The 12254-nt window shown below is 55.1% G+C and overlaps 1 protein-coding gene across 8 annotated transcripts in view; it reads left to right on the forward strand.

Annotated features, from left to right (window-relative positions):
- The window catches only part of SULF2 (sulfatase 2), a 130223-nt gene that overhangs the window by 103415 nt on the left and 14554 nt on the right, over positions 1–12254 (forward strand). For all 8 annotated transcript variants that reach the window (XM_030825251.1, XM_030825253.1, XM_030825255.1 and 5 more), the window contains 5 exons: positions 253–428; positions 4826–4954; positions 6590–6646; positions 7101–7230; positions 11412–11607. In XM_030825251.1, the coding sequence (XP_030681111.1) occupies positions 253–428; positions 4826–4954; positions 6590–6646; positions 7101–7230; positions 11412–11607 (688 nt within the window). The remainder of the gene's footprint in view (positions 1–252; positions 429–4825; positions 4955–6589; positions 6647–7100; positions 7231–11411; positions 11608–12254) is intronic.

Below are 12254 nucleotides of genomic sequence, written 5' to 3' on the forward strand. Positions count from 1 at the left end.
GATGATCCACAGATAAGTAAAAGAGATGGAGGCCGAGAAGGGCCACAAAGAACCGTGGAGGGGAGGGCGGGCCAGGGGGTGACAGGAGGCAGGAAGGTGCAGTGACAAAGGGGAGAGCCCCTGGGAAAGTTGAGCGAAGACCTGAAGCAGGGGAGGGACAGAGCCTGAGATCTCAAGCGCCTGTCACCCCGGGTCGGAGACGGGCCAAGCACCCAGTCCCCACTGCCCCTTGCCTCCTCGCCTGTGTTGCAGATTTACAACATGCTGGTTGAGACGGGCGAGCTGGACAACACGTACATCGTGTACACCGCCGACCACGGCTACCACATCGGCCAGTTTGGCCTGGTGAAAGGGAAATCCATGCCGTATGAGTTTGACATCAGGGTCCCATTCTATGTGAGGGGCCCCAACGTGGAAGCTGGCTCTCTGTAAGTGTCATCCCCCAGGGACCCAGGGAGGCCCCTGGGCCCAGCTCAGGGCTTCAACTGTGCAGCCCAAACCCAAGCCCACCCACACAGTTTTGGCAGATGAACCCCAGGGCCAAAGGAAAGCAGTTATGTCATGCATGTTATACCCCTCTGCTGGGGAAGGAGAGGCCAGGAGCCTTTAGCACCTGTGGAAACAGATCGTTTGTGGTGGGGCTGTATGCCAGGAAATCCAGGGAGCTGGGCTGTAGACGTGTGTGTGCGCACATGCGTGTCACCAGCGGGTGGGAATGGCTCTTGGATTTCTGTTCTGTTCTGTTCTAGCATTGCTTTGTGTGCCTTGTACCTATTTTTGGTAGATAGCAGTTACCTTTGGTGAATGGCAGGTGGCAGTTATTGTGGTTAAGGTAGGACCACGGAATATCCTTTTGCAACAGATTTTAGTTTGAAATAATAGAAATTGATTTAAAAATTAAATGAGTTATAGTTATATGTGTAAGGCCAGAATTGTGTGGGCAGTCATTGGGCCTGGAGGTTGTCAGGGAGGAACCCCGGACCTCAGCACAGGCAGCTGGTTGTCAGCCGGGATCAGCTGAGCCACCTCCGGGCAGCAGCATAAACGGAGATGCTGTTCCCTCCCATCCTTCCTGGAGGACCGCGTGGGCCGCAGCCCTCAGCCAGCCATTCTCCTTGGGCTAACCTTTGAGATGACACGTTCTGGCAGCGAACATGCTGCGTCTGGGGCAGGGGAGCGGACAGGCCACTGTTCATGGCAGCAGCTTCCTTGGATCGGCTGAGATATTATGGAGACTGGCTCAAATGGGGTTTTTGAAAAGCAGATGTGTTGCTATTAAGACTGTCATTTGGTCTGCCTTCTGCCCATGCCCAGATGTGGGAACACACACCCAGCACTCACACAGGGCTGGCTGCAGAATTCCTCCTGAAAAGGCGTTGACAGTGCAGTGTGGAATTCCAGACTGACATGTTCCCACTGCCTTGGACATTTTGCGAGAATTCCAGGAGGCAGGCTACATGAGTTCAAGGCCAGAAAAAGTGATGACTGTCTGTTGACCTTATCAGATCATGCCTGTCTTTGGCTGTTAGCGTCCCCATTGGAATAACAGCTGTAATAACGACAGTCCACGCGGATGGAGTGTCCGCTCTTCAGGGCCGGGTCTAAGAACTACATCATAATTCATTGCAAGCCGGGCCCTGTGGCTCACGCCTGTAATCCCAGCACTTTGGGAGGCCCAGGCGGGCAGATCATTTGAGGTCAGGAGTTCAAGACCAGCCTGGCCAACATGGGGAAACCCTGCCTCTACTAAAAATACAAAAATTAGCTGGACATGGTGGTGCACACCTGTAGTCCCAGCACTCAGGGGGCTGAGGCAGGAGAATCACTTGAACCTGGGAGGCGGAGGTTGCAGTGAGCCGAGATCATGCTCCTGCACTCCAGTCTGGGCGACAGAGTGAGACTCCATCTCAAAAAAACATGAATAATTCATTTCAGCATCACAACTGCCCTGCGACGTGGATGCTCATAGTAGCCCCGTTTTACATCCAAGGCCACTGAGGCACAGAGAGGTTAAGTTGCCTGAGTTGACAGAGCAAGTAAGGGAAGGGGCTGGGGCTTGAAGCCAGGCAGTCTCTATTCCCATCTGTCACACCTCTCAGAAACTTCGAACCATCTCTGTGAACAGAAAGAAGCTGACCCACTGAGGGCTCTACAAACACTGACATTGGGGGTTTGGTCAGCCTTGGAATCTGTGATCTGACTCATAGGACCCAAAATCACATCCCACATGGCCAAGCAAAAGAGAGTGCTCATGTCAGATTTGGGACCAAAGACACACAGTATCTGTCAGCCAGGACTCCTTTGGTTGCAAGCAGAAATGACCTTTGAACCAGATAAGGCATATAAGATAAAAGGAACACAGTAACTATAGTTACTGAAAAGTCCATGCACAGCTCCAGCCTCAGGCATGGCTGGATCCAGCAGTCTTACAATGTCATTGGAAAACTCTCATTTCTTATCTCTCAGTCCCACTTCCGCTGAATTGGCTTTATTCTCAGGCGGGTTTTTCTCCTTATGGCAGGGTCAGCAGCTCCAGATTTTCAGCCATCCTGTTTAGGAAGCCAAACTGCTTTGAACAGAAGACCTGAGGCTGACTCGCACTGGCCTGACTTAGGTCACATGTCCTTCCCTGAACCATTCGCTGTAGCCAGAGGTGACAGAAACCCTTGAGTAACCAGGCTGAGTGCATTGGGCAGTGGACTCTGAATGGGGCCAGGTAGTTCCTACAGAATTAGAAGCTGCGACACAGAGCAAGGCATGGGTGCTGGCCAGGAAAAGCAACCACTGTCCTCCTTCCCCTGAGCCTGGGGCAGTGGGACCATTGGACAAGCTCAGCCCCATCAGCTGCTGGTTGCTGGGTTCCGCAGAGCGCCCGTCGCTCAGCAGTCTTCCCAGCTCCCTCGCCTCTGGATTCAGTTGTAGCACCTTACGCTGGCCTTCGATCCCCCCATGACACAGCCCCATCTTCAGCAGCTGCACACATGCTTGGCAGCCTGCCCGATGTTCACAAGGCACTGGACTGGGGAGAGATGAGGGGTTAAAGATGACGGAAACCCTAGGACCCAGGCCCTGCCCTGGTCCCCAGGGAACTAGCGGGGAGGGCACTCAGGCGCTCTGACGGGACTGTCCACCATTCAACAGGTCCTGGGTCCTGTGCTGGGCACACCCGTCAAGTCCCTTACCCTACATTGGGAATGCCATCAGCCAGAAACAAAAGCCAGGAGAGGTGGCTCATGCCTGTAATCCCAGCACTTTGGGAGGCTGAGGCGGATGTATCACCTGAGGTCAGGAGTTCAAGAGTAACCTGGCCAACATGGTGAAACCCCACCTCTACTAAAAGTACAAAAATCATGGGTGTGGTGGCGCATGCCTGTAATCCCAGCTACTCGGGAGGCTGAGGCATGAGAATCACTTGAACCCAGGAGGTGGAGGTTGCAGTCAGCCAAGATCGTGCCACCACACTCCAGCCTGGGTGACAGAGCAAGACACCTCTCAAAAAAAGAAACAGGAGCCAGGAAAGGTGGCAGATGTATGGGAATTCACTTAGCCAATATTTACTGAGTAGCTACTGTGTGTTCTAAGGGTATAAGTCCTGGAGATACAGAAGTGACCATCTGAGCCAGCCTTCCTGCAGCTTAGAGTCTAACTGGGTAATAGACAATAAGCCAGAGAAATAAGTAAATTATATAGCATATGAGATGGTGATAAGTCTTCAGGAGAAAGATAAAGCAGGGAGGGTGGGGAGGGGGTGCAGTTCCAAATAGGGTCCTCAGGAGGGGCCTTGTGTTGGGTATCTGTGCTACAGAACAAACTGCCACAAACTCAGCAGCTTAAGACAACACACATGTCCAAACTCACGGTGTCTGAGGGTCAGAAGCCTGGGCCCAGCCCTGCAGGGTCATCTGCTTAGGCTGAAATCAAGGTACCGGCCAGGGCTGCGGTCTCATCCAGAGGCTCGACTGGGGAGCATCTACATCCCTGCTCACGGGGCAGGTCAAGTGCAAGCAGAGGACTTGAACCCATGCAGTCTGCCTCCCAAACTGCTCACAGTCTAGCCGCTGATTTAGAGTGGCTTGCTTCTTCAAAGCCAGCAAGGGGAGAGAGAAACCAGAGCCAGACTGCTAGCAGGATAGAGTTGACTATCTCATAACAGAACCACGGGAGTGACAGCCCATCACCTTCACATCCTACTGGTTGGCAGCAGGTGCAGGTTGGTCCACACCCAAGGTGAGGGGGTCACATTAAGGTGTGATCACCAGGGACAGGGATTCTGGGGACCACTGAGGCCTGTCACAGGCCTCCTTGGTCATAGAGCAAAGAACTAAAGGGGTGAGGGACGGTGGCCCCTGATCTCCAGGGAAAGAACATTCCAGGCAGAGAGGATGGTAAAGAAGAAGGCCCTGAGGCTGGACTGTGCCTGGGCTGTCAAGGAACAGTGAGGAGCCAGTGTTTGCCCCAGAGGTCCAGGGGAAGGGTTCGGGAAGGGCCAGGATTTGGGCTGGTTGTAAAGGCGGGTCACCTTTGCTCAGGAAGTGGGGACAGGAAGGGCAGGAGGGGGACAGGGTGGGGCTGTCAGCTCACAGCATGGCATGTCTGAGACACAGAAGCTAAGGGGAGGCGAGCGCAGAGTGGAGGTTCGGCTGAATCTGGGCCGCAGAGGGGAGCTTGCCAGGCCGCAGAGGTTGAGGTGCCAGACTGCAGCTTCCATACCTGCAGATGTCAGCCCCCAACAAACTGCTGCCCACCTACCGCTCCCCAACGCCCCGCGTGAGGCTGAGACACCACCACCCCAGTGGCTGAGTCCCCGATCTCCTGCCTCCCCCAGGAATCCCCACATCGTCCTCAACATTGACCTGGCCCCCACCATCCTGGACATTGCAGGCCTGGACATACCCGCAGATATGGACGGAAAATCCATCCTCAAGCTGCTGGACACGGAGCGGCCCGTGAATCGGTGAGGAAGGATCAGGGCAGGTTTTGGGGGGCCAGGACATTGACCTGCGGGAACTCAGAGCAAAACCCTGTGGGTCTAGAATGTGGGGTCTCCAAGGGTCAGGAGCTGGGGTTCTCAGGTCCCCCTATGCCAACCACTTACCTGCTGTGGGAGAGAAGCACGGCCCCCTCTCCGAGATTCTGTCTTCCCATCTGGAATGTGGCCAAGGTGACCAGTTGGGGACCTTCTCTGAGCTAAAATTACCCAAAGCTTGAAATGATGGCAGCAGTGATGGTAGGAGTTGGTGCTAACTGCACGGCGCTTGTGTGTGAGGCCCTGTTCTAAGAACTGTGCAGGGAAATCTGGGAATTTGATCCTCACAGTAACCCAGCAAGGTGGACATTATCATCATCCCCGTTTTACCAGTTTGGAATCCGAGTCCCAAAGCGATTGAGTGGCTTGTCGGAGGTATCCCAGCAAGTCTGGATGTAGCTCTGGGAATTCAGATGCTGACTCACCAGGGCCCATAACTTTAATGCTGGAGGGTGTGATGGGAACATATTCCCAGGTGTCCAGAGAGGCAGAATAGGAACCGTGAGGGTGAGCAAGTCAAGACAGTTGGGAGGTGGGCTGAGTCAGGGCGGGGAGGCTGGTGTGGCCGCAGCGACATCTGGTGGCCAGCGCTCTAACAGCCACCAGGTTCCTGGCCTCCAGGTGCTACTTCAGCTCCTGGCTTGCACCTCTGGCAGCGGAGCCCTTCCCCTGTGGCCTCCCAGAGGCTCCAGCCAGGCGAGCACTGTGTGCCCACATCTGGCTGCCCTGTAGGGGGACCACGTCCATTGAGGCTCCTCCCCTGACTGTGAGGCCAGGCGAGCTGTAATGGTATAAAATGGACATGTTTGGGGACACTGGCCTGGGAGCCAGGACACCTGGGAGTCAGGGGACAGGGTGGAAGCTTCCCCTCTCAGCTTCAGAGTCCCCATCTAGGAAATGGAAATGACCAGGTGGCACTGGATGAAACATACAAATTACATACATGCAACTGCAAAGCACCAAAGAAGAAAATACCCCCAAAACCCAATGCAATTAACCCGACATCAAGGCAACCGCTGCGCCTGACACTGAGCTCAAGACAGAGCTCAAGATGCTGAACCACTGCACTGACGCTGAACCACTGCGCCTGACGCTGAGCTCAAGACAGAGCTCAAGACGCCGAACCACTGCGCCTGACGCCGAGCTCAAGACAGAGCTCAAGATGCTGAACCACTGCACTGACGCTGAACCACTGCGCCTGATGCTGAGCTCAAGACAGAGCTCATCTAGCGCCGGGGGAGTTGCTGGGCTTCCTGGTGGGGTTTGAGATGTGCGCGCGTGCGCGCACACACACACAGTTACTTGGGTGGGACTTACAGTGACTTTGACCTGGGTCATTTCTGCCCTGTGTACTTCCAGACCCAAGTCTCTGGGGAAGGGGTGGCTCAACTCAGAGGAGGGTGTGCAATGCTCCAGTGCCCAGCTGGGCGCGCTCACCACAGTTGCCGTCCAGGCTGACTGTAAACCAAGGCTGACGCCTGGTGCCGTCCCTGCTCCTGGGGGAGTAGGGTGTCGTGGGAAGCCCTCACATTGCTGAGAAGCAGGAGTCATGCTTTTTTCCAGGTTTCACTTGAAAAAGAAGATGAGGGTCTGGCGGGACTCCTTCCTGGTGGAGAGAGGGTGAGTGCCGGGTCCTGGGAGGGACACCCCTGCCCACCTCCCTCCCTCTGCCTAGGAAGCTCCTGCAGCCCCACTGCATCGTGGTATTCAAGAACTGCCCATGGCTCTGAAGTTGTGTCCAAAGGCCCCTAAACACAAAGCCCATTCACTGCTCCTATAGACGACACAGAATTGGGGTCTGAGGTCACGTGTACTCTTTTGGCATGTTTTGTCCAGCTTCTACAATGTCTTCAGTTAATTTATTGCCAACTCATGCAATTTGGGAAGTTGCTTACAAAATTCCAATATCTTAAGTTTCCTAAACATCAGGAGACCTGGGCAGGGTGGCCCTGTGCCCTCCACTGTGAGGAAAAGCCGGAGCCGAGGGGGCACCCCCCTAGGTGGGCACACGTGCCTCCGGGGCTCCTCCAGAGCTGAGAGGCCGGCCCCGTGGCTCCTGCTGTCTGCCCCATAGCAAACTGCTACACAAGAGAGACAACGACAAGGTGGATGCCCAGGAGGAGAACTTTTTGCCCAAGTACCAGCGTGTGAAGGACCTGTGTCAGCGCGCTGAGTACCAGACGGCGTGTGAGCAGCTGGGACAGGTAAGAAGGCTCCGTTCCCTCCCGACGGCTCCCCCTCCTGACTGCAGCCTGACCTGCGGGGTTCTGAGAGCCACTGAACCAGCAGGGCCAGGGCCTCCCAACAGGTAGCCCTTTGCTGCCCTGTGATGCCCAAGATGCTGTTTGGTGGTGCAGGATGACGCTCCCAATAAGCGATTCATTTCTCAGCAGCCTTTGGACCCTGACCGTGTCAGGGGCCGAGTGTCCCATGGGTGTGCGTATGCCCTTAGCGCCTCTCTAGCCCTTGCCGACCCCTCTTGCACAAAGGCCCCAGCAGGAGTTAAATTACTTTATCTTCACTGTATTTACTTTGACAGTATCCTCTTCGTGACTGGTTTTCCTTTTATAGGAGTAATAAGACATGGCTTTTTAAAATAAATATATGTAAGGTTTTAAAAAGTGAATTGATTGCAAGAGAAATATTAAGGAAATTATGGCTAGGAACAGTCCGTGGCTCATGTCTGAAGTCCCAGCTACTCCAGAGTTGAGGTGGGAGGATGGCTTGAGCCCACGTGTTGGGGGTTGCAGTGAGCTATGACTGCGCCACTGCACTCCAGCTTGGGTGACAGAATAAGACCCTGTCTCTAAAAACATAAGAAAAAAGAAAATTATCTGGGAAGTATTCAGAGATAGCAGAAACTGACATGTTTGGGAAAGCCTGAAGGAGGCTCTTCTGAGGCTGGAAGGCCAGGGCAGGCTTGGAGAGGAGGGTCAGGGGAGGGGCAACCCCCACCCCCAGGCAGGGTGGAGAGGGGAGTGGGTGGAGAGGGGTGTGGGCAGGGAGGGGAGTGGGCGGGGAGGGGATTGGAGATGGTGAGGCTCTGCCTTGACTGGCCCAAGGGGTGCCAGAGGTGTGTCCCTGCCCTGCCTGTCAAAGGCTGGGACTTTGAGCTGGGGCTGGAGCTGCGTGACTGTTTCACCTATGAGAAAAAACAAAACCAGGGCCCTGGTATTGAAGGCGAAGGCCTGAGGTGGGTGCATTTCTGATGGACTGCATTTGAATGATTCCATCTTATGACTGCACACAGAATTAGTATGGGCCCATACAGGCCTGACTGTGCCTCCCCACCCAGTGTGTGTTTGTAAACCCACAGACCCCACTTAGTCACAGAATTAACCCGTATCTGCCACCGGGCAGGAGCTGTGGATTTCATCCCTCTGTTGTACAGCACGAATGCATACCTCCGATTGCCAGGCACTGTCCTAGGTGCAGGGCTACAGCCTTGAATATGCCCAACAGAAACTCCTGCCCTCCCGGAGCTGATGTTCTGGAGAGAGTTCAGCCTTGACTTTGTACCGAGATCCCAGAAGTGGTTCTGATTTTAGTTCTGGGCTAAAAGGAATGAAATGAGGAGGCCAGGAAGCCTTTGCCCCTCAACGAGGGAACGTTGTCAAGTCCCCTACTGGTTCTTTCTGCATGTCTCCCCCGACCCAGATCAGGGCTTGGGCAGCCAGAATGACCTCTTTGCTGGGGCCAAGAAAGAAGAGGTATCAGCATTTTGCAAACAATCAGAGCACACCACTGAAGCCAAAGGAAGCGAGTGCTGAGGGCGGAGTTTGGGGCACATAGCCTGGGCCAGCTGGGAGGCAGCAACCCACGGCCCCCGACCCAGCCCCAGAGCTTTGGGGACCCCAGGCTCAGACGTCTGCCCCCCATCCCAGGCAATGGCCCTGCTCACAAGCCCAGCCCACACTCCCCGAGTGCTGTTGCCATGTCCCTGCTTGTGCCGTGCCTTCTGGAATGCCCTGCCCAGTGTAGAAGCTGTACCCTGTGGCCCAAGGACGTCTCTTAGGGGGCCTCCCACCCAGCCATAGCATTGCCTTGGGTACCTTTTCTGTGCTACCCCACGTGGTAGATGTTTGTTTGTCCTTCGCTGAACAAACATTCCCAGGAACCGAGCTCTTGTGCATCTGCCTGTTTCCTGGTGATACGGGTACATCCTAAGGGCAGGGCCCGGCTAGAATTCATGTCATCATTGCTAAAGCCCAGACTAGGGCCCGGCCCGGGCAGGAGTAAATGTGCCCTGGGCACCTTGTAATGATGATCATCACAGGCAACACGTGAGTGTAAGCTCTACCTCCAGCCACCCTATCTGGCAGGTATGTTCTCTACACGGGGAAACTGAGGCCCAGGGCTTAGGCAAACTGCCTGCAGCCTCACAGCTTCAAGTGGTGGAGCCAGGATTTGAACCCAGGTAGTCGGGCTGCGGGACCTTTGTTCTCAGCAGCTGTAGGGACTCTGAGTCAAGCTGACACTGGCCCAGCCCTGTGGGGCTCATGTGCCGCCCTCGCCAGGACAGCCTCGGGACGGGCCATGTGGACACAGCTTCTACATGAGTAGTGCAGGGACAGCAAACACTTTCCGCGCAAGGTCAGACAGTAAATAGTTTGGGCTTTGCAGGCCACACATTTGTTTTTGTTCTTGCTTTTTACAACTCTTAAAATGTACAATGTAAAAACCGTTCTTGGGTTGCAGGCGATACAAAAACAGGCCACACAAAAACAGGCCACGGGCTGGAGTTGACTAGCGAGAGGGCTGCCGTTTGCCGACCCCTCAAGTCATGCCCCAGCTGAGTTTGTTGGGTTGGAGCGGGGAGCAGGCAGCGGGGAAGGAGAATTCCAGGCAGAGAGAGCTAAGTGGACAGAGGCTGCTCGCCAGCGCACACAGCTCAGGGCTTCATGCAGAAGTCAGAGCCTGGCTTTTCCTGAAAAATCAGACCTGGGCTTCTGGGCCTGTGCTCCCCTCTGGCGACAGTCAGATGGGTATAGCCGGTCACAGTGCCCACTTTAGCCTCCCCAGGTCCCCCAGTCACTTCTGGGCTGGCCTCATTCAGGGCCATGCCTGCTGGCCCATCAGTCTCCTTCTGCACTAAGGAATCCAGGTTGCTGGAAGGGCCTGCATGTGTTGAAGGGGGTGGGAGCGTGGCAGGGCGCTGTGAATGCAAATCAGATTCAGCCTCCAGGTGAGAACAGACGGGCGGGACGGGCAAGATGAGCAGGTGAAAGGCAGCAGGGCATTCAACGGCGGCGGGGGGCAGGCGGTGCAGCAGAGGGTTGGGGGGGATGGTGGCACCAGATTCCACACTTTTCCTTACCGCTCTTGCACCTCCCAGTTGTGTGACCCAGGACACATCTCTCTACCTCTGTGTGCCTCATCTTGAAGTGGCACAGTAATGACAGCACCTGCCTTGTAGGGTAGCGTGAGGTGTAGTAAGCAACTTAATATATTAACACACAGCGCTTGGCACCTGCTAAGTGCTGGAGAGACACAGGGAACAGATCTGACCTGTGGCCTGGAAAGGTCACTTTGGCACACAATAGGCCCTAAAGAGTCACTGGGTCAATGGGCTGGAGCAGGTGTGGACAGAAGGGAAGAGAATCCAGTTTGCAGGTGGTTGCAGAATCCCACGAGGGGATCCAGGAGGCTGGAACTGGGGAAGAGAAGAGGGATCAACACGAGAGATTTGGACAGTGATTCTATCTACATTCAGCTTCTGACCACAGGCCTGGAGTTACATGCACACGTGGAGCCTCTGCACACACTGCACTGATTGAGTCTGGGAAGGTGGGCAGGGGAGACCTTGCGCTGGAGCAGACGGGAAGGAAGAGAAGGCTCCAGAAGCAGGAAGGGCTGGAGAAAAGGCATTCTAGGCAGAAGGAACAGTGAGCGCCAAGTCCCTGGGGCAGCAGCCCACAGGGGATACTGGAGAGAGGGCTGGGGCTGAGGGAGAGGAGGACCCATGGGTAGGCCAGGGCCAGATTGCAGAGGGCGTTCAAAGACTAGTGTCAGGAGCTTGGGGCTTGTCTTAAAGACAGTGGGAGCCATTGAAGGGTTTTAAGTAGGAGAGTAATATGATCCGACTTGCCCTTTAAAAAGATTCCTCTAGCTGCCATGTGGGTGGATTTTAGGAACAGACAGAAGCAGGTAACCCTGAGAGTGGTGGCTGTCGGAGGCATCTCGCGGGGGGATGATGGTAGCTCTGCCCAAGGTTCAAGCAGTGGCGGTGGAGAGAAGCGGCATTGGAGATAGCAGAGGTGGGGCTCGGTAATAGCTGGATGCAAGCAGGGAGAGGGATGTCTCCAGGGTGGATGGGGGTGGCAGGGGAGAGGCGGGTTTAGGAGAGCAGATGAGCAGCTGGCTGAGGCCCTGGCATGTCTTGCAGAAGTGGCAGTGTGTGGAGGACGCCACGGGGAAGCTGAAGCTGCATAAGTGCAAGGGCCCCATGCGGCTGGGCGGCGGCAGAGCCCTCTCCAACCTCGTGCCCAAGTACTACAGGCAGGGCAGTGAGGCCTGCACCTGTGACAGCGGGGACTACAAGCTCAGCCTGGCTGGACGCCGGAAAAAGCTCTTCAAGAAGAGTAAGTGTCACAACCTGGCTCTTGCCCCATTCATTCACTCAGACAATTCCACAGAGACTGTCGCTTTGCCAGGTGGTGGTCTAGGGGCTGGGGACACAGCCACACCTCCTCACGAGCCACCCATTCTAGTGGGGAGCAGTAGTAACAAACAGATAAGGCCAGGCGCGGTGGCTTATGCCTGTAATCCCAGTACTTTGGGAGTCCGAGGCAGGCGGATCACCTGAGGTCAGGAGCTCAAGACCAGCCTGGCGAACATGGTAAAACCCCATCTAAAAATACAAAAATTAGCCAGATGTGGTGGCTCATGCTTGTAATCCCAGCTACTTGGGAGGCTGAGGCATGAGAATCGCTTGAACCCGGGAGGCAGATGCTGCGGTGACCCGAGATTGCACCACTGCACTCCAGCCTAGGCAACAGAGCAAGATCCATCTCAAAAAAAAAAAAAAAAAGGAAGAAACACACATACAAGGTTGGCTTGTATTGGCTGGTGAAAATGCTGGGACCAGAGGTTCGCAGGAACCCAGCTCTGTGCTTCCCCTAGGAGCCATGTTTCAATGTTCAATTAGTCAGTGTTTGTGGTGACTTTATAGAACTACCCTGGGCTGGGCATGGTGGCTCACACCTGTAATCCCAGCACTTTGAGAGGC

Source organism: Nomascus leucogenys, chromosome 13 (assembly GCF_006542625.1).
Source record: "Nomascus leucogenys isolate Asia chromosome 13, Asia_NLE_v1, whole genome shotgun sequence".
Taxonomy (NCBI): Eukaryota; Metazoa; Chordata; class Mammalia; order Primates; family Hylobatidae; genus Nomascus; species Nomascus leucogenys.